Source organism: Psammomys obesus, unplaced genomic scaffold (genome assembly GCF_907164565.1).
Source record: "Psammomys obesus unplaced genomic scaffold, mPsaObe1.curated_primary_1811, whole genome shotgun sequence".
In the NCBI taxonomy this organism is placed as follows: domain Eukaryota; kingdom Metazoa; phylum Chordata; class Mammalia; order Rodentia; family Muridae; genus Psammomys; species Psammomys obesus.
This window is the reverse complement of record NW_026596147.1, coordinates 7,905,414-7,927,619: the sequence shown is the minus strand read 5'-3', so window position 1 is coordinate 7,927,619 and position 22,206 is coordinate 7,905,414. Positions and strand designations below refer to the sequence as shown.

The window sequence follows — 22,206 nt, the reverse complement described above, 5'->3', positions numbered from 1 at the left end:
TTTGCTCTTAGTGCATTAAGACCATCTCATTTCTTAATGAGCAAATTTTTTCAGTTGGGGAGTTTTCAACAGTTTCTATTACATAATACAGCAAATTTATATAACAGGATCTAATTTATCTTTTTCAAACATTGCTGTTTGCACATATTAAAAAAGAATGAGGATAAATAGATGTTTTAACAGGTTGCTGTAGTACAGACAGTTGAAAAGCCCCGGGGAGCTATATGGTGAAATGGAGGTTTATGCTGTGTGCTCTCTGGACCCAGCTGCAGATCTTCAGCCCCAGCCCTGTGGCGTTTGTGGTCCTAGGCATTCTAACCTGTGTATCTCAGGGCATTCGTCTGTAAGATGGGGATGGCGACAGTAGATCCTGGAGGCTTGTGGGGCTGTCAGTCCGTGCCAGTGCTGCCTTGTACGCAGTCGCTGAGTGCTTGCTTTCCATGACTTGTGAAAGAGTGGCTAGCTGTGTTCAACCTCGGGACCATTGTGAAAATGCGTGTACGTAAGGCTGTACTACTCACATTTGCGTAGCAACCTCTGGAAAGTAATTGGATTTCTTATTGACTAATATCCAACACTTTTAGTTTCTTCCACTTTAAAGTCCCTCATGATTTGACCAAATCCACCTAGATGTTTACTGCTCCAATTGACAGCATGAACCTGGGACAGCAGAGCCTAAAAATGAGGCAAACTAAAGTCTCAGGCCATAGCCAGCTTTATTCGGAGCATCAGACCATTTAAACCATGAGTAAAAGTTCTCATGAGTTCATGCTGTGTATATTTGCAAGGACAAGCTGCACGTGGCAGAAACAAGCTTTTCCCTAGAGGCATATAAACAAGTAACTGTAGGAGGTTCTAATGAATAATCTGAAGTACACTCACTCCTATCCGCTGCACCAAAAGCGGCCTGAAAGCATATTCCAAGAACAGTTCCATGGTTTTGAATAAACTGGGCTCACAGGACTCTTGTTTGCTTAGTTTTCTCACAAGCAGCCAGAATTCCCCTAGCATGGCTCCTTTCTTGGACTGTGTTCCAACACCTAGAGCTGTGTTTTAGTTTTTACTTGGTATGTGAGGGCACCTATGATGATAATTAATAATCCTGTGCTGGGTCCTTTTGTTAATGGAGTTCTTTGAAAGTAATATTCAGTTAACACAACATTTCATGACTAATACTATCAGTACTTTCAGCAGAAACGTTTGTGGGATTAGACACTGGTTTGTAAATTTACCAGTGGTACTTCCTCTTTCCTTCAGTGAACATCTGTGAACATCTGTTCTGTCCAGTGCTGGGTGGTGCCAGTATCCTACCCCTACATCCAGGCTCTTACTCAGAAGGTCAGGGTTGTCAGTGCCTGGCCAGGGAGAGAGTCCAATGGCAGGTGTTCCATCTTTCTTCCTCCTGCATGTGACTAGGCGAAAGTTAGGTGTGATCGACCTCACTGTGATGTTGACAGGGGACGATGAGAAGCGAGAACATGATGGCATTTCCGGTTACCTCTCGTTTTCAGATCACCTCTGTGGATCTGGTTCTGGGCAGCGAGTCGGGCAGGTGCGTGGTTTTAAGCTGGCAGGGAGGAGGAGGGGATGCTGCCTCCTCCCAGGAAGCCCTGCAGGCCTCAAGGTCTTTCAGAAGGCGGCCGAAGCTTCCTGACAATGAGGTCCACTGGGACAGTATCACCATCCAGGCCAGCACAATGTAAATGCATTTTGTGAACAAATTGAATATCATCTCCCTCACTCTAGCCACTCCACTCAACTGTATTATTTCTTTAAGTTGCTTACTGAGCTGTTTCTTTTCAAAGGATCATTTCCAGAGTCCCAAACATTTCTGTGCACCTGCGACACGAGCCTCCTGCCCTAATGAATGAGATGTATTGTTTGGCTGTGACTGTTCAGTCTCATGAAAAGTCCCAAATCAGGGATGTGAAGCTCACTGCTGGCCTAAAGCCAGGTAAACATTCGTCTTATAGGTGTGATCAGTGTATTATGTTGGTGCAGAAGTCTCTGGTTTTTTGTATTGTTGAAATTTGCCATTTGGTATTAGAATACATTAATAAACGTGGTTACATTAGACATGGTTTTAAGATGATCTTGTGATGTCTTTTCACAATTACTTATTAGTTTATTTTATATTTATACTATGAAAATTGTGTTACAGAAAAAGCAAATTTGAATTATTTTTTTAAAACTTTTTAATTGCATAAATTTTTAGTTATTTAGGGGTGGGTTACTATAGCATGCCTGTAGAAGTCAGAGGACTACTTGTGGACGTTGATTCTCTCCTTTGACCAAACTCAGGGTTAAACCCAGGTCACGGCCTTGGCAGCCAGTACTTCTAACTGCCGACCCACTGAGCAGTTTCTCTAACAAGTTAAAAATGGGTGAAAAAGTGTTGGAGACAGCTCACAGCATCAGCAGCACATTTGGCCTGCTAACAGACACAGTGTGGTAGTGGTTCATTGGAAAGAAAACAAGAGTCTTGCAGACTCTTGAAGCTCAGTGACCAGCCCTCGTTCACCATTTGAGAGCAGCCACTAAAGCTGCTGACCTATGTGAGAAGTTGCCAAAGAACTCCTCATGGACTGTTCCATGATCATTTGAGGCCAGTGGGAAAGGTGCAGAATGCCGTCAGTAGATGCCGCCGTGAGCGGACTGAAAAGAAAAATTTCAAGGTTTCAAACTGTTGCTCTCTTATTTGGGACAACAGCAAACTGCTTTTCTGCTCAGGTGGTGAAGTGAGAGCAAACGGATTGAATGAACAACTGGCAATGACCAGCTCATGGCTGGACAGAGAAGCAGCGCCAAAGCACTTTGCAAAGACAGACTTGCACCAACAAAAGCTTGCGGTTGCTGTTTGCTGTCCTGGTGGTGGCTAAACGCTTCCTGCGTCTCCCACTTTAAGCATCTCCACAACATGCTGCCGGGAAAACACTTCCACAGCCAGCAGGGTACAGCTGCTTGCCAGGAGTTTGTTCAATCCCAAAGCACAGATTTTTACACTATAAGAATAAAACAACTTTCTCATTGGCAAAAATATATTGCTCATAATAGTTCCAACTTTGATTCATAAAGATGCATGTGTGAGCCCAGTTACAGTGAATTAAAATGCATGGTCTGAAACCTCAGTTCCCTTTGCATCAACATAGTAACAAGGTAAACAGCATCATGCCAATGATAGGATATTCATTTAGAAGGTGGCATAATACAGTGTTTGTATCTGTTGTCATGGTAATGTCCTAAAGCATCACTGTATCAACCTTCACAGGGCAGGATGCCAACCTGACTCAGAAAACTCATGTGACACTTCGTGGAACAGAACTCTGTGATGAGTCCTACCCAGCCTTACTCACTGACATTCCTGTGGGAGACTTAAATCCAGGGGAGCAGGTGAGCTTGGTCAGCAGGGACTGGAGCGGGCATTCATTCATCTGCAACTAAAGTAGCATAGCATAGCTGAACACTGGGAAAGTGCCTGAGTTAGTGAGCATCTCCTATGTGTTTTACACACTTAGCCTTGTTTTTATGCAGGGGTTTTAGAACAAGCAACTCTGTAGTGGACTTCCTTTTGCTAGTGAAATCGCGGGTGTCTGTAACTGGCAGTAACTTCTCAGTCAGCTTCTGTTTCCAAATCACATAGAAAAAGTTCTTGAGACGTTAAAGGAGAGAATAAAAAAGGTGGATGATCATCTCATGGAGGGTCAGCTCAGTGTTCCCAGTGGCTGGGGGCAGAGCTTTCATTAGTCAAATCAGTTAAACTCTAACAACCTGTAAAAGGTATCTAACCAGAAATCTCTAAATGGGAACATTGTCTTAGAATATCTGGAAGTCTCTGTAATTCAATCACAATACTTACTGTGTTGCAGCTAGAAAAAACAGTATATGTTCGCTGCGGAACGGTGGGCTCCAGAATGTTCCTTGTCTATGTTTCTTACCTGATCAATACAACTGTTGAAGGAAAAGAAATTATCTGCAAGTGTCATAAGGTATTTTTTAAATGACTGTTTTTCACGTATGAAGCACTTCTACTTTGTGTTATTTGAACATCTTTTTTGTCTTGGCAGTAATATATTATCTTATAGGTTGGTCTCTCAGCCCAACAGAAGCAAAAGCCCAGGAATTGAGGACTATAGTGTGGTTTTTGCAGAGGTTGTGGGCCGTGGGCTGTTGATAAGTTATTGGAAGAGAAAAGGTTGTTGAAAGGGTGATCAGTGCTTTCTAGTTAAGAAGAAAGCCAGGAATTTCATGTAGCCTGGTATGGTTCAGAGCCTCTTCGATAGGACTTAGGAGATGGGCGCATAACCCCACACTTTATGTGAACCATTTGTTTCTTGAAATGGAGTCTCTCTACAGAGCCCTGGCGGTCCTGGAACTTGCTATGTAGACCAGACTGGCGCAGACTCACAGAGCTCTGCCCACCTCTGCCTCCAGAGTGCTGGTAGTAAAGGCGTGCACCACCACTACCTGGCTTGCCAACACATCTGAGCATTAGGAAACAGACCTAGAGTTTAGGTTTATGTGTGTGACTTTCCTAAGCCTGAGCTTCTAACCAATGCCTTCCATTTATATTTGTTTATTTTACATATGTGTTGTTGAATATTAATATTTACTATTGATTGATCTTTAAGTTAAACAGTGGTTATTCCTAAACTAGCTGTATACCCAAATTACCACACAGAGACTAGGATTTCTTTAATTAACCTAGAGCACAATGCTGGGCTATAGTTACTCCATCCTAAACCTCCAAGCCTGCATAGTTTCCTTCCATTCAGATTTCACCCATTATACTTGCTTTTAGTAATATCTTAGGTCCAGTTCATCTCTCCTCATGGTTCCAAGTCCTCTCTTCGCAATCTCTGCTCTCCCAGTCCTCCCACTCGCTTCCTTCTCCTCCCCACCAGATCAGGATGTCCCATCCTGTTCTCTCTATTAGGCAGCATTGGCTGGTTGTTTAATTGACAGTTACTGAGAACAAATGGTGGCATGTTTACACAACCTTGAGAAAGGTGATGCTCAGAATAAGCATCATAATGCAATGTCTGGATTGAAACCAGATAGTGGGTTACAGAAATCAGCATTTGCATGAACAAGGGTAAATTGTATACATTCCACAAGAACATTACACCAACAAATGTGTTTGCATGCACATACATATGTGCATTCCACAGTGTTTAAAGCTGGGGAACAATAGTAGGAATTGGTTCTCTCCTTCAACTGAGCAATTCTAAATTGCACTCTTGCCTTCTAACTTTAAAAATTTATGTTAAAAGTTTAGATAAGCCGTTGAATGTGCGCCTTATGTTTTCTTGCAGGATGAAACTGTAACAATAGAAACTGTCTTTCCATTTGATGTCGCAGTCAGATTTGTTTCCACAAAGGTATGGTCCATGATGCATGCTGGGACATGTCAGTTAGAGGAATTAAGAGAAAAAAGTGAAGTGGATTGGTGTAATTGCTGATCAACCTTTTCTCTTCCTTGGTGGCAGTTTGAGCACCTGGAAAGAGTCTATGCGGACATCCCCTTTTTGTTGATGACGGATGTTTTAAGTGCCTCACCTTGGGCCCTCACAATTGTGTCCAGTGAGCTACAGCTTGCTCCAGCTATGACCTCAATGGATCATCTGGAGTCCCAAGTGGAGAAAGGTAAAAAATACATTGTTCTCACAGATGCTGGGTGTGTGTGTGTGTTCATAAGTTAGCAGTATAATGGCTAGATTTTTGCAAAATAAGGGAACTTGAGACATAGTATTCCCCAAAGTAAGTGCATTTAGAGTTAAGGTAGGATTAGTATTTACAATATGCTTAAGTATACTTTATTTTAAAAGATCATGTTTGGGTTTTGCTTTGTTGTGTTTTGAGCCACATGTGGCCAAAGCTAGTCTTGAACTTGATCATTGAGGATGTCCCTGAGCTCCTACCCTCCTGCCTGTACTTCTTGAGTGCTGTAATTACAGACATGTGCCACTATGCTCAGCATAAGGAAGTAACATTTTGAGAAATGTACTTGAAAGTAAAATAGGATTTTCATTTTCGAAATTTGAAGGTTTTTTTTGTTAATTTGAAATTAATGTTTACTGGTTTTTATAACTGGAAAAGGGACAAGGTGTTTATTAAATGGACAACAAATTTGCTTGCTTACTCAAGCTAAAGCATTCCAGAGGGCAGATTCAAACCCAGGGTGACACCTTTCCTGTTCAGTGTACTTTCATAAAGTGTTGTGGGTAAAAAAAGCTAATGTGAGTGTTAATGCAAGCAAAATTATCCCCCAGTAGATGCTGAGGCCAAGCATAGTGAGCAAAAGCAAAAGAAGCACACTGTCTACTGCTTTAGCTGTGGGCACTCACCAGTGCTTGCAGGGTTTGGACACAGCTGGTTTGCTTGTCATGTTGAGCATTTCCAAGAGCCTGGCTTGGGTTTCCCACTTTCCTTTCTTGAAGCCTTCAGCCACCACAGAACCTTTGACTGCCCATGTTCCCTAGTCGGGCTAGAAGACTCGGTGTACAGAGGGAGAAACCTCCTTTGCACCTGGCTCAGCCCACGCTGAGTTTCACTCTCTGTCTGTGCCCTGAGTAGCCTCTCAGTCCCACTTTAACCGCCATCCTGGCTTGTTTCCTTCTTGCCAGCTGTTATTTCCCTCGTGTGTGCTGCTGGAATCTGATTCCTCTAAACCCATTCTGATCTTGTCTTTCCTACTTACACAGCAATCTTGGCCGCGATGAAGCTTGCCAGCATCCTTTACACCAGCCTCTTTCCTTTCCCTTGCTGCCCTCCCACTTAAACTGAGGCCGATGTGCTGTATTATCAGACATGGCTTGGACTTTTGAATGGATTATCACTTTCGTCCAAAACCCTCTCACATCTCTTTCCATGTGTTTCACCTTTGCTTGCTCCTTATGTATGACTCACAAGTAGAGTTTCTGACCCTCCTACGAAGGTTTCATACTCCATCTGCGCACCCATGGCACGTTGTCCATACTTCTGTTGTAATAACCCATGATACTGCATTATCCATTTCTACATATAGCTCCCTGAGGAGACTGTGTTTCTGGAGAGTCAGAGCCATGTTTTTTCATCTCTATATGGCTGACATGATTTAATGAGCATATATTACATTGAGGAATGATTTCTGGTGTGATCCTTTGGTATTTCAGTGTCTTATTGCTGGTGTAACAGTGACCATGAAGTTGACCTTGTCTTAAAGTTCTGGAGGTTAGAAATTCTAGAAACAATGTCTTGTGGGTAGTTCCTTCTCAGGGTCTAGGGGAGACTCAGGTTTGTGGGCTCTCCCATCTCGTAGGGGCCACTCGCATTTTGCCTCATGGCTTCTTCTGTATTCATAACCAACAGTGCAGCGCTTCTGGGTCACAAATGCACCACACTGATATTTGTTCATAGGCATCATGGTCATTTTCCCTAACTTAGAATTTAAGGAGAACCTTGGTAGACTGCGTTATGACTAGCCCAGGATTTTTTTTTTTAAAAGCCATCTCCAAAGGCTGGAACTGATACATTTCTAAAAATGTGTTAGGGTGCAATGTTGTCTGCTACTTTTTAAGTTTACTTGAAGAAACTTAAGAATTGACCAGCCCCTTTCTTTCTCTCTGGGGATTGTCTACAATCAGATAACCATTGTCTAGTACAGCCATCTTCTTTGGGTAACCATAAAAATACTAAGGTGTTTAGGAATGTTGTTACTTTGTAGTTGCCCACTGATTGCTAAAATTCTGTTAGCTAGAACCTGTCACCACTTGTATTTAAAGACTGTCATTGTGGCTGTGAAGTGCTGAGATGTAGAGATTTAATTTAGATAGATGTTTATCATTAAGGAATTTACTATACAACTGCCAAGAGGATCTCTTCCTGTGCAAAGAGATGTGTACAGCAAGGGAAGAGTTGAGCGAGGGAGATTGCTTTCTGTTAGAGTGAGTTCAGTAGTGAGTAAAAAAGAGTAACGGTGTGAATACTATCAGTAACAGCTTTCTTTCTTTCTTTCTTTCTTTCTTTCTTTCTTTCTTTCTTTCTTTCTTTTTTCTTTCTCTTTCTCTCCTTCATTTCTCTCTCTTTCTTTCTGCCATGAAATAATTTGGAAAAAGGAAACTAAATTACCATATGGTATCACTGTTTCTTCAAGTTCCACATTCATTACTTTGTGGCAGAAATATAGCTGACCGTTGGTGGTGGTGGTGGTGGTGGTGTGTGTGCATGCAAAAGTATGTGGGTGCATACATTCATGTGCACATACAAAAACCAGAAGAGGATGTCAGATATCTGCTACATTTCTACCTTATTCTCTTGAGACAAGGCTCACTGAACCTGGACCCAGCCTGGCAGCCACAAAGCCCCAGTGGCACCTCTTTTCCCCTTCCCCTCAGCACTGGGATTACAGGTGCATGTGGGACCACACCCAGCTTTTTAGAGGCATTGGAGATCTGACCTCCTACCCAGCTCTCTTTCCAGCTGCCCCTAGTGGTGTACAATGTTCTTTCTGCATGTACATCTGCAGGGCAGAAGAGGGCACCAGATCTTATTATAAATGGTTGTGAGCCACCGTGAGGTTGTGGGGATTGAACTCAGGACCTCTGGAGGAGCAGACAGTGCTCTTAACCTCTGAGCCGTCTCGCCAGCCCTCCCCCATTTTTTTTACTGCAACTGCAACAAATATTGATAGATTAGCCCAAATACTGGACTTTCATGACCTAGAAAAAGTAACATAGTATTTCTGAGCATTGGTTTCTAAGTTTGTAAAAGAGTTAACTTGTAAGGTATGCTTTATTGTCCACCTGAGGGGATGCTGCCGTGGATGAATGTACGGTGTGGGCTGTAAGGATTCTTTCCTGTAGTTGTCTTACAGACGGGAGAGAGCGCTAGTGAATGCTTCTGTCTCTGCTACCCGTCTGCTGGGAAGGCGGAAGGTGGAGTGGCCACAGGACATTACATCATCTCCTGGAAGAGGTAAAAAAAAAAAAAAAAATCGCATCGGCCCTCGGGCTCCTCCAGTGTCTTTGTCGTAATAGCTTTACTGTTTGTCGTTCCCATTCCTCATGCTGAAGCGCAGGGTGGAGGGTCCAGCAGTTTGTGTGACCACCGTGCTAAATTACAACGACGAGGACGATAAATCAAGCTCTGTTTGACACAGTTGCTGGCTAAAATGCCAGGAAAATTTTAGTCAAACCAAATCTGAAGGTAGGGCTGTGAAAAGCATCAAGTAGAATGCCCTCAGGTGATCAGTAGGATTGTCTACATGAAAACCCAAGAGGAGTTTCCAGGAAGATGGCTCAGCAGCTGAAAGCGCTTGCTGCCGAGCCTGACGGCCTGAGTTTGTTCTCTAGACTCCACATGGTGGAAAGGAAGAAGCTACTCCCATAAGTTGTCCTCTGACCTCCACACTCACGGTGTGGCACACACATGCCCAAATATAGGTATGCCCACGTACACACTTAAACATATGCAAATGGAGTTTTTAAGAAGATGACCCAAGGGATTAGGGATTGGGGGCTGGAGGTTACTGGATATAATGTTGCTGTACAAAGCTCAGTCGTGTTTCTATCGGTCAGAAACAAGCCTCTCAGCGGCATATCTTAGAAAGGTGTTGTCTGGGGCTGGAGGGAGGGCTCAGCAGTTAAGAAGACCCAGGGTTGGTTTCCAGCGCCACATGTTGGCTCAGAATCATTACGAACAAGATCCATCACCCTCTTCTGACCTTCACAGGCACCAAACTCACATGTGATGCACATATATCCATTCAGGCAAAATACTTACACACATAAAATATATAAGTCTAGAAACTAGTAAAATTTCCAATTCGTGGAAAGAAATCATAAAGAAAGAATGAAAAGATAAAGTGTAAAATGGGTGAAGATCTTTGTAGAATGCGTAACTGATAAGGGTTAGAGCTTACCTCTGGGTATCCTAAGACATGGACAGCTCACCTGTGAAAAAGTGGGAAGGGCTTCGAGCTGAGGAAGCCAGGTGGCCAGTGGGCATAGTGAGAGAGTCTCAGTCTTACTAGTGATTGGGAAATCACCAACCAAAGAATCACTCATGGCTCCCCATGTAGGCCATGGGGCTGAATTCAGACCATCAGGTTTGGCCAAAGTGACTTTACCTGCTGAGTTTTCTAGTTGGCCCATAAGGAAGTGTTTGATACAATCATTTAAAATTTTTACAAATTTTAAAATTTTACAAATTTCCAGAATTAACTGAAGTAGAAAAGTTTTAAACATAAAATCAATAGCTGTAAAGAAAATATTAAAAGTTGCCTTTAAGCTTAAAAAAAAAGTAGGTGTAATTCCATGGCCTCATTATTCTCATGTCAGAAATCAAATACGAAACAGAAAGGTCTCCAGCAATTGTTTCTGGTCTTGTTTCCAGTGCTGGGGATGGATCCATGGCCTTGCACGCACTAAGCATGTACTTCGCTTCTGGAGTCCATCCCCAGCCCTTCCTTGAAGACTGTGGGTCTGACAAGGTGCATCTTTAAGCCATGGGTTAGTAGTTCTCAAATCCAGTGATTTCCAGACACCTTTACACTTTGAAAAGTCACTGAAAACAATGAAGGGGTTTTATGAGTTATACATATCAATATCTTCCATATTGGAACTTACAGGTGAAATTCTTTAAAGTGAGAATAGAAAAATAGGTCATTTTACTAAGATTAAAAACCTTAAGAAAATAAAATAAAAACCCAACTTGCCATTTCACACCACCACATGTTGATGGCTAATTTATATGCTGTGGGAGTTAGGCATGAACTGAAAGGCACTTGGTGTTTCTGCCATGCTGCTGTAATCCTGTAAGGTGATTTCTTACTGGTGATCACCTAGTGCCTGCCTTGTGCTGGCTTTGCTCTCTAGTAGGTCCCCCGTGCAGGGGTTTGTATAAGAGATCTCCCTGGGATCCGTGACACCCCCCCACTGCAGATCCACCAGGCTCTAACACAAAGGGGACCTTGAACAGTCTTGTTTTACTACCTCATCTCAGTAGATCTTAGAGTACCTCACTTTCTACTGATAGTAAAATGTCTTAATTCTTCATTTTTGCTGTGTGCTTGTGACGGGTCTAACTATGCCCTCTGAACGCAGTCTGGGCCTACCTCAGCAGCATCCCGTGAGAGAAGAGGGATTTGATCACTGTGGAAATCTGCAGTACTTTTGCTTTGAGAAAAGCCTGCTTCCCAGACACAGTGGTGTGCCTCAGTGTTGGCAGTCAGACACAGCTCCTGCCTTAGCTCCCAGTGGTTTCACACAGCAGCCCTGGATTATAACATCTGCTCATGGAATGTTCAAAACAACAGTGGGATTCAAAAAGCTCCTTCTGGACAAAACTCTGTTGATGGAGTTTTTGAAGACGGATATTGTTTTAAAGCTGGTAAAACATATTCCTGTATTTGGTTGAATAACATTTTTTAAGTGTGAGTTTCAAAAATGAACTTTGTACCGTAGGACCTCAGGCATGGAGAACATCCCTGTCATCAGGACCGTCATCACGCTGCCTCACGTGATTGTTGAAAGCATCCCTCTCCATGTGAATGCAGGTAGCAGGATTCTGATGTTACTTGATACAGGGCTTTTAAGAGTTTAGTTTCTAAACAGTGTATTATGCAAAATGGCTAATGTTTTTATTTATTATTATTATTTATTACAATTTATTCACTTGAAATCCTGACTGTAGTCCTCTTCCTCATATCCTCCCAATCACACCCTCCCTCTTACCCCTTTTGTGCCACTCCCCTAGCCCACTGATAGGGGAGGTCCTCCTCCCCTACTAACTGACCCTAGCCTATCAGGTCTCATCAGGACTGGCTACATCCTTTTTCTTTTTGATCACCTTGCTAGGGGGAGGTGATCAAAGAACCATCCACTGAGTCCATGTCAGAGACAGACTGTGCTCCCCTTACTAGGGAACCCACATGGAGACTGAGCTGCCCATGGGCTACATCTGAGCAGGCGGTTAAGGTCCTTTCCATTCATGGTCTGTGGTTGATTCATCAGTCTCTGCAGGACCCCCTGGGCCCAGATATTTTGGTTCTGTTGCTCTCCTTGTGGAGCTCCTGTCCCCTCCAGGTCTTTCTATCACCCCCTTCTTCCATAAGAGTCCCTGCACTCTGCCTAAAGTTTGGCTGTGAGTCTCAGCTACTGCTGATACCCTGCTGATGGCTAACATTTTAAACTTTATATGTTTACCCTTACCCCAGTTACCCCAGTTATCAGCCAAATCCCACATGCCATTTCATCTATAAAATGATTGTGAGCATGGCTTTTATGAACCTCATTGTTTCATTATTGTCACTTAAAATTATCAATGGATTCTTGGATTGTGTAGGAGGGTGGTTGAGGCATGATCTCACTATATAGTCTTCCATGGCCTTGAACTTGCTAAGTAGACCAAACTAACAGAAATTCTCCTGCCTCCGTCTCTTGAGTGCTGGGATAAAAGGTGTGTGGCGCTATGCCCAGACTAGCAATAGATTCTTAGCATCACCACATTCTGTTGTTGAAACTTTGGTTGGCTGAGTGTTCCTCACCTTAAAAAGTCTTTGGTAAGTACCTGACTCTCGTAGGCTAGGCTAGTGCCCTGTCTCCCATGTCCTCTCCTCCTCCTATTGTTAATCCCCATCATTCTTTTCAGTACTAGTCTTCATACTCACGCCCACCTCCTCTCCTATGTCCACCTTTTCCGTGTCCTCTTCCTGTTTATTGATTGAAGAAACCACACCATTTGGTAGAATTTCTAACAGTTTGGAGTATGTTAACTGTATGATAGCATTTTTAAGTCTTTTCCTATCCCTGTAATTTGACAGTCATCAGACCTGATGAGAGTCAGGTTTAAATTTTTGTTAGGAATGCTTCACAGTTAATGTTCCCTTCGATGGGTACAAAATCTGCCCCCTCTCCTTTTTACATAGGATCACACACAGTCTAAGCTAGCCAGGAGGCACATAGTATCTATCATATTTTACACCCACCCCCTCTCTTTCTTTTTCTTGGTCTTTTTCAAGATAGAGAGATATATAGTTGATGCTAGCCTAAGAATCACTGTATAGCCAAGGCTGGCCTTAAACTCTTATTATTCGCTCTCCCTCTCACTTGCAAGTGCTCGGCTTACAGGTGTGCACCATTATGTGCCTGGCTCATTTCTTCTCTCTTCGTTGAATAATTCTATCAAGAAACATTTCTTTATCAGCCCCTACCGTGTCTATGGTGACTTTAAAAATAGCCTCCTGCAATGCTTGCCTAAGCAGAGCTGCTTGTGACTGGAACAGCACAGACAGCACTAGCATGGCCTCTGCGGGGATGGTCACAAATTCACGAAACATTCCATTTTTGCATGTCAGTAAAAATAAGTCTGCAGAACTCCCAAAAAAAGGCACATCTGAATGAGTGGATGAATGGAATAGAAATTTTACTGCCAGTAAAACACAGTGTTTGTTTATTCTCGTTTAGGAGCTATGATCGATATTTTGGGAGATGTTTTGTGGATTTGGAAAGTTATTTGTAAATTCACTTCATGGTAACCAGACTCTCTTTCAGTGTCAGACTTAATTTTCAGACTTAATTCCCTCTCAGCAGATTTTCCTATCAGCATCCTTTGTCTGATCAAAGGAGCTCATACTAGCAAAGATAACTTGCACAACACTGTGACTGACTAATACAAGACCGTGAGTGATGAGCTTTTTGTTCTACTTAACCAAGAGAACCACACTCTTTCTCTGTAGACCTGCCATCGTTTGGGCGCGTCAGAGAGTCCTTGCCTGTCAGGTATCACTTACAGAATAAGACCGACTTGGTTCAAGATGTGGAAATTTCTGTGGAGCCCAGCGATGCCTTCATGTTCTCGGGTCTGAAACAGGTACAGGTCATCTTTGCTGGTGCTGTATGTGTGACCTCAGAGGTGTGATCAGGAATTGGGGAGCTGGGCTATGTGTTTTGTTAGCAGTAAAATTTTAAGCTTTTTTTAAAGTTTAAAAAGTTCCTGCAGAGGCAGGTTACCCTTTCACATCTTCAAGATCAGACAGGTTCTTTCTCCTTATAAAGCACAGTTCACCAATTGCTGGACTATATAATAATAATAATAATAATAATAATATTATTATTATTATTATTATTATTATTATTATTATTCCGGAGAACTGTAAACCTCCTCTGTACTTGCCTTGTGTCCTGGCCTGAGGTCTGGAGCGCAGCTACATTGAGGTTAAAGCCTGCTTTCTTTTCTGAAGACTTGTATAGGTTTTGATCTTGCATAGAGTTTACTTTTTTCTGCTATGTTCATATAGTTTTTGCCTGTTAAACCTTTCTTTCTTATTCAGTCAAATCGGATGGAAAAGCTTTATCGATTTTTAAAATGAGTAAACACAAAAGTCAGTCAAAAACATGGTCCCGAGAAGAGTGAGAATGGTAACAGACACCTCATATTTGTCAGCAAATACCTCTTATTAGAAAAGGACAGTTATAATGACAGGAACAAACGTCTTAATGCACAAGACTGCCCTGAACAAGTCAACCAGTTTGCCCTGCATATTCAGCGTTCTGTTTGTTGTGAAATAGAGAGTTAAATATGCACTATGTAATATCGCCATGCACCATTACAAATTTGTGGCATAAAATTTTACATAGCCTAGCTTTAGTACATTGAAAGCCTGTGCTGTGTTGTCCCAGGCACGTTGTGCATACGCTCACACTGTCTTCTCACATACAGAAGCTGTTTGCAGGTCTCATCTTACAAGTAGAAAGGATGAAATGTCAAAACTTTTTTTTAAGATTTATTTATTTATTATTATTTTTACATTATTCTGTCTGCATATATGCCTATACGCCAGAAGAAGACACCAGATCTCATTATAGATGGTTGTGAGCCACCTTGTTGGTTGCTGGGAATTGAACTCAGGAACTTTGGAAGAACAGCCAGTGCTCTTAACCTCCGAGCCATCTCTCCACCCAAAATGTCAAAACTTTATAGTGTGTATTTTTCTGACGTATAAAATCTTTTTATTATACTTAAGTATTTATGTAAATGTGTGTAGGAATGCCATGTGCATTTGCGTCAGGGTGTGCCTGTGGAGGTCAGAGGACATTTTGTGGGAGCCGTTTCTCTCCTTTCACTATGTGGGGACCCTGAGATTGAACTTAAGTTGTCAGGCGTGGCAGCAAGCACCTTACCTGCTGAGCTGTCTGCTGACCCCTCAAGTATTAGTAAAGATTCCAGCCCCACCTCCGAAGCTGTCTATCTTGACGTGGAATATAAAAATCCCTGAGAGAAATAACCAATACCAAATAGTTTCCACGTTGTTGAAAAATACCTATACAGAGATATGGTTTGGGCAAATTATTATGTAATATCTTTTGAGGATTAGGACACAAAGTGGTATCCTGACTAGAGTTCTTAAGAAGGCATCTGCTGCCCTCAGATCTTGGTAGAAGCTGAGTGATGACGCCTCTGTCAGTAGCATGTGTCCCGTTGCACTTACTCAGCCCTGTGTTTCAGAAGACGGACCGGAGGAGGACGTGCGCCCTTCACCAGCGGCTCTGTCCTTCCTCAGTAACTGAGGCTTGTGTAAGTACATGTGTATTCATGTAGGAAACTGTGTGTGTGACTGCTTTTCTCTGGCTTTTTCTGACTAGATCCGATTACGCATTCTACCTGGCACCAAACAGGAAATGCTGTATAATTTCTATCCTCTGATGGCTGGGTACCAGCAGCTGCCATCGCTCAGCATCAACGTGCTTAGATTTCCCAACTTCACCAACCAGCTGCTCAGACGTTTTATGCCGACCAGCATCTTTGTGAAGGTAAGGCTTAGGCATTGCCCGCCTTTTAAACTCATCGCCTTAAAACAGGCAGAAGCTTCATCGAGTGAAGTTGGAGGCTAGCGATAATAGCATTTGCTGTTAATATATACATTTGCCAGTTCTGTTCTTTGCTATGGAACTATCTTATAGAATCTGATTTCAAAGACTGTCGTTCCTGTAGGTCAGCAGGTCTCAACCAGTGGGGTGAGCATCAGAAAACACGTATTTTTGGTAGTCTTAAAAGCTCCAATATAAATTCATTGGTTTTTTTTTTTTTATTTCTTTTGCTTGTTTGTTTTGTTTTGTTTTAAGAATGTGAGCAGTTTTGCATTCATGAGAGCAAGCGTTTGATCCCCAGCACCATAATAACAATAACAATAGTCTTATAACTTCAGATCTCCGTATGCTAGATGGATTTTTAAACCTTTTTATTTGGTCCCATTTAAAGGCATGCACCCTGCTGTTCCTGTGTCTGCCGTCACCTGCAGGGGACAGTGTTTCATGCCTTGGTGAGAAAGAGTGGGAGGGTGAGAGGTCTCTGCCTGTTTGGCTGTTGGAAATTTGCTGTAGCTAAACACAGCAGTACTAGTTTCATCGTGAGTACACACACACTGGGTCATATTCTGGCTACCTAGGGCTAACTTGTTTCAGACACTGGCATAATTATACCGAGGAAAGAGATTTGGGCTCCTCAGCTAATCTCTTTTGTTCCTTTATATACTCAAACCTAGTTCTAATTATGGCTGTCACAGTCTTTTGATTGTGAGATTTTATACCCTACTGTACCCTTATATAATTCTAAGCTGGTCGATCTAGTTAGGTAACTACTTGCCACTATTGAGATTTAAGTGAAATTAAATTAAACTTAGAATGCTCATTGTTTGCATTAAGCTCAGAAGCTAACTATGATTAGCCACCTATTGAACAGGGCTTTTCTAAAGCAGAGTTGGTCACTGTTTTTCTTTGAACAATTAGATTCAGTTAGTTGCATAATGTGAATACATTCCTATGAGTGTACCGTGCAAAGCTGTATATTTGACTGGGCGTAAGTAAGCAGAAAATAAAAAGTAAAAGTAAGGAATAGAGGGCTGGAGAGATGGCTCAGAGGTTAAGAGCACTGTGTGCTCTTCCAGAGATGGTAACTTCAATTCCCAGGAGCCACATGGTGGCTCACAACCATCTATAATGAGATCTGGTGCCCTCTTCTGGCATGCGGGTCCACATGTAGACAGAACATTGTGTACATAATAAATAAACAAATCTTTAAAAAAAAGGAATAGGAATGTATTCAATGTTTGGTGCCCATTGTAAATGTTAAAGACCCGTGTGTTTGCGACTCTAAAGGCAGTTGAACTCGGAAGAATAAAGCCTAAGAGTGAGGTAAAGTCCCATGAAATAGCAAGCCGCCTTCCGAGCATCAGTTTATACCCTGAGAGCCGTGAGGAGTCACCTCAGCAAAGTGGGCAAACACAGGGTAAGCCACACGAGGCGAAAGCATGTTTCTCCATGGAGGGATATGAAGAGGTAGTAAAAATAGCCAGGTGTGATGAGTACTCTGAAGTAAACTCACTCCTGTCTGTCCCACCTTGGGGAGGAGGACACGAAAGCACATTCCAAGAAGGATTCACGTTTTTGAAGAAACTGAAGTCACAGATTCAGGTCTTGTTTTCTTGGGGTTTCTTCATAAACACTCAGAATTCTCCTCAGGCGACTCCATTCTTGGACTGTGCTCAACACCCATCCGCGCTACAGAAATATATCTGCGTGTACTTGTCCACACATATCATACAAACGCATGCCTGTATACTCCCGGCTGCGCACGTACAACATGCGCATGCTCGTGTGCTCCTCCACATATGTGGATACACACCCGTGCTGCCTCGGGTGTAGCGGGCAGCCTTTGAGTTTTACAGTTGTAGCATCGTGTTTCATTTTCTGAGCACTCTCCCATGCTTTCCCCTACAGAAGTTGACTGCTGCACACTTTAGTTCCAGCCCTTGGGAGGCAGAGGCAGGATGTCTGTGAGTTTAGTCAAAGTCTACACAGGGAGTTCCCAGGACATCCAGGTTACAGAGAGAGACCCTGTCTTAAAAATAAGAATCAGTTACCACTAGATGATTCTCTCGTGTGTTGATAACCTATTAGGAATTTTATAGCTGAAACAGTTACATTCATATTCAACACTAGAAAACAAAGCAAAATTTTAATGCTGTGTGTGTGTCTGCGTGTATGTACACGTGGGCATGTACGCATATGTGTCGAGGTCAAAGGTCAACCTTATGTTGTTTGTCAGGCACTGTCCATCTTGCTTTTTGAGATAGGAGCTCTCGCTGGCCTGGAACTTGTCAGTAAACCATGTTGGAGCCAGTGAGCCCCAGGGATCTGCCTATCTTTGCCTTCTTCCCATTGCTGGGATCACAAGCATGTGCCATAGTGCCCTTTATCCCATGACATCCGGACGTGCAGAGCAGGCACTCTGCCAGCTGAGCCATCTCCTTAGCTCTGTGATGTCTTTATTTGTCCTTAGTATTGACTGTTGTGGTGTAGTGTTTTACGTTTTATTGTCAGCAGCCATAGAAAAGGGAACATGTTTGCTTTTATTCTTGAGATATAGGGATGGATGGATGGATGGATGGATCGGTGGGTGGATGAATTCGGTGGATGGATGGATAGGTGGGTGGGTGGGTGGATGGATGGATGTATTTCCCAAATAGGAGATTAGAAGATCTTGAATGCCCCAAAGGAGCTCTGTGTCAGTTCAGGTCTTGGGATGTAGGAGGGCCTTGAGCCTGCATGGTGGGCCGGCATCGTAAGCAGCTCCCAATTCATATGCTGTGCGCGTCTGTGGGAGCTGCAGGAGCGCAGGGCTAGCAGAGATGCCCACCCAGGTGCATCTGCGGGTGGAGGTACACGCACAGCTGGTGTTTCGGTTTGTAAAGTAGCTGCGGAAATTCCACAGTGCTCTCAGGAACAGGGCTCTCTTGTTGCAGCTGTGTAATCCCATCTTCCTTCCTGCTGTGCAGCCTCAGGGCCGGCTCCTGGATGACACCTCCATTGCTGCTGCATGATGTCCAGCCCAGCCCGCGGTGTTCTTACAGAGGAGTCAACAGAGTACCCCGGAGACCCAATGTGACTGTAGCTTCGATCATGGTGAAAAGTTAATCTTGCCTATTTTTTAATGGATATAAGACCCAGCTATTCAGAGGAACTCATGGTTAAAATATTAAGAAAATCATCTCTAGTTTCACTAATAAAAGTTGAAATCTGTCAATGTGTTGTGAAAGGTTGTCAAGTCATCGCTGCTGTTAGAAGGCCTTTCATGGTTGGCCTGATGTTCCCAAGGGGTGTGCTTTGGATGTACAGGGCTTGCAGAAACAGAGGCCCAAGAGGGCCTGGACAGAGGAGGTGCCCACAGCCAGTTGTGCCTAGAGGTGGCCGACCTCGTCAGTTCCCTGCGTGCTTAGCGCATGCACGCAGCAAGCAGCTCAGGCCCTGATGTACAGACAGACTGCTGGGGATTTAATTGAAGCATTTGAAGGGCGTCATCTGTTTACTTACCATCAGAAAGTTTCCAACTACAACCCACATGTACATCATTTATGAAACAAGTTCATATTCCTGGAAGGATCTGATTATAAACATAATTCCTAAAGTAAGTTTTTTGAGTAAGTTTTTTGTCATTAAGAGTTTTCAGTCACATGGCATAATTTCACAAGTGCTATTTAGAACGCCCTTTAAATTCACATAAATGAAAAAAAATCATTTTTTTTTTCATGAACATTTTCTTTGTAAAATATCTTAATTTAAAGCTACCTAATTTGTATTATGTAGACTGCGGGCATATCGTAAAAAGGAAATAGTGATGTAAATAAATATGTTCCCTTTCACGCCTGCTTGTAGGTATCTTTGATTGCTTTTGGCTGGGTTTGATTTCAGTGTGTGCAGCAGCCTTTACGAAGAACACTTGACCAGGCGACTGCAGGGCGTGGGAAGTGCTCTGTGTTCCGGACTTGCTCTGGCTCAGACAGCGACAGGCTCTGTGGGGGACCTGCGGTGGACTGGGGCTGGATCTCACCCGCACGGCTGGCTGGCCAGTGACTGTTTGCTCAGTGTATTGAGTTTTCCTAAAGAGACGTGGTTAAGACCTGACCTGACATCTGTGTGGATTTGTCATTCCTTGTACACAGTGCAATATGTAAATGAACGTGTACATGTTTATAAACATACGTCCTTAATATAAACCGTAAACACGTTTCATGAAATACCTGTACTCTGTTGGCCCCTGTTTTGTATCCTAGTGTTTTGTTTGGATTCTCCGTTATAAGCTGCCAGGTTGATCCCATGACCTCTGGTCAGATGTAGCTGGAAGTTAAACTTCCAGATGACATTCTCTAAGGCCCCTGTGGACTCTGTGGTACTCGCATGCAGTGCGCAAACAATAAAGTCCCATGTGTTGACACTGATGTTTTCAAGTTTAAGATACACGCTTGTAGCAGACAAGTCACGGATGTATAGTTAAATTTAGCCCTGATGTCAGTGTGGCATCTTAACTGTGTTAGTTGTGTCTGCTTTACCAAATAAACAAGTATTTTTATTTTTTACTCTTCCATACAATGGCTGGTGATAAAAAATTTATCACCCAAGAGTTGTCCCATATTGTAAATTCTACTGTGCATATATTCTATTGACCTATTTAGAAGCTGAATTTTTTTTTTAAAACTGAAAAACGTAAGCTTGTGACTTACCTTGGGTTAAAAAAACCTAACCTGTTGTAATGGTGTAAGAGTTGTTTCACCAGCTTCTTCCATCATGTCACCTGGGACCTCTGCCCTGTGTGAGAATGTCTGCCTCCTGTCACATTCATCATGTCACATTCACTTCCTGGCATTGCTGTTTGCCCGTGTGCACACCGTGCGTGGTAGCTTTTAGCCAGGACAGCGTAAATTGGGAGGTGTGTGCAAAAGCGTGGCTCCAGACGCTGCTGTGAGCACCAGCGTAGAATCCAGATGTTACCACGTTGCTCTTTTAGAGCAAGACACTCAACTTCTATTCCTCAGCTCCGATTCCCTACACCATCTTTGGCTGCTTGTCCTCAAATTCTTAGAATTAAAGCAGTGGTTTCAGCCTGTGGGTCGTGACACCTAAGAGCATCGGAAAACATAGATAATTACATTATGACTCATAACAGTAGCAAAATTACAGTTATGAAATAACAAAAATCATTTTATGGTGGGGGTCACATAACATGAACTATATTAAAGGGTCACGGCATTAGGAAGGTTGAGAACCACTCAATGAAAGCATTTGCGGAGTATGACTACTGTGGTGAGGTTTTTAAAATGCGTGTGTGTTGTTTGAAGGGAAGACTGCTTTTGTTTTAAGTTTGTCAGCTTTTCATAGCCCGTGTTATCACCACCAGGAACAGTCTTCCTTCCTGTGACTTCTCTCCAGAACAGTGACTCTAAGGGGTCCTGAGCTGTAGCTTCCACATGAGCTTTGCAGTGGGAGAGGCGGTGCTTTCAAAGCAAAGAACTAGTGGAGGGAAATTCAGCCCTTTGAAGGGCAGAGTCCATGAGTCTGTCTCAATCAGGCTTCCCGTTGCTGTGATGAAACACCATGACCAAAAGCAACTTGGGGAGCGAGGTGAGGGTTTATTAGGCTTACGTGCCCTAACCCAGTCTATTGAGGGCAGCCAAGGCAGTAACTCTAACAGGGCAGGAACCTGGAGACAGGAGCTGATAGAGAGACCACGGAGAAGTGGTGCTCACTGGCTTGCTCAGCCTGCTGTCTTATAGAACCCAGGACCCCAGCCCAGTGTGGTACCACCCATGATGGGCTGGGCTGTCAACATCACTAATTAAGAAAACGCCCTATGTACGGGCTTGCCTCTTGCTGGATCTTATGGAGGCAATTTTCTCACTTAAAGTCCTTTCCCTCGATGTGACATAAAACTAGCCGGCACATAGTCCCAGCAAATACCTTTCTGTAGCTCCCTCTCTTGACCTCAAAACCCAGACTGGCACCCTCCAGTCCAATTCTTACTTTGAAAACTACATAGTAATGAGTTATATTCTTTAATGAAATTGTCATGACTGTAATCATCAAGAAACAGCTATCCATACCGTTAACAGCCGGAGACTGCCAAACAAATGCGCCATGCCAAATGTAAATGTGGGCTTTCTCTTGTCCTGTCCTTGTCTTGTGCTCCCACCTGTGGGGCCTAATCCTCTCCATCTATGCATGACTGCTGACTGAGAACCCCAGGGCAGGAGGATCAGCGGAAATTGTGACCTTTATTGTCACAATATTAGTGTTTTGTGTAAAGATTAATCATGTTTTTTTATTTTGTTTTGGAAATTTCTAGAGTGAGCCTTAACGTTCTTCAGTGCTTCATCTTACTCTTAGCATCTCACTTTTA

The 22,206-nt window shown here is 43.0% G+C and overlaps 1 protein-coding gene across 1 annotated transcript in view; it reads left to right on the top strand.

Moving 5' to 3' along the window:
• The window catches only part of Trappc11 (trafficking protein particle complex subunit 11), a 44,491-nt gene extending 24,441 nt beyond the window's left edge, over nucleotides 1-20,050 (top strand). The window contains exons 20-30 of the mRNA XM_055593586.1: nucleotides 1,512-1,699; nucleotides 1,806-1,954; nucleotides 3,269-3,390; nucleotides 3,867-3,986; nucleotides 5,313-5,378; nucleotides 5,487-5,643; nucleotides 8,841-8,952; nucleotides 11,442-11,533; nucleotides 13,715-13,848; nucleotides 15,621-15,788; nucleotides 18,812-20,050. Of these exons, the coding sequence (XP_055449561.1) occupies nucleotides 1,512-1,699; nucleotides 1,806-1,954; nucleotides 3,269-3,390; nucleotides 3,867-3,986; nucleotides 5,313-5,378; nucleotides 5,487-5,643; nucleotides 8,841-8,952; nucleotides 11,442-11,533; nucleotides 13,715-13,848; nucleotides 15,621-15,788; nucleotides 18,812-18,856 (1,353 nt within the window). The 3' untranslated portion in view covers nucleotides 18,857-20,050. The remainder of the gene's footprint in view (nucleotides 1-1,511; nucleotides 1,700-1,805; nucleotides 1,955-3,268; nucleotides 3,391-3,866; nucleotides 3,987-5,312; nucleotides 5,379-5,486; nucleotides 5,644-8,840; nucleotides 8,953-11,441; nucleotides 11,534-13,714; nucleotides 13,849-15,620; nucleotides 15,789-18,811) is intronic.
• Nucleotides 20,051-22,206: the final 2,156 nt, after the last annotated feature.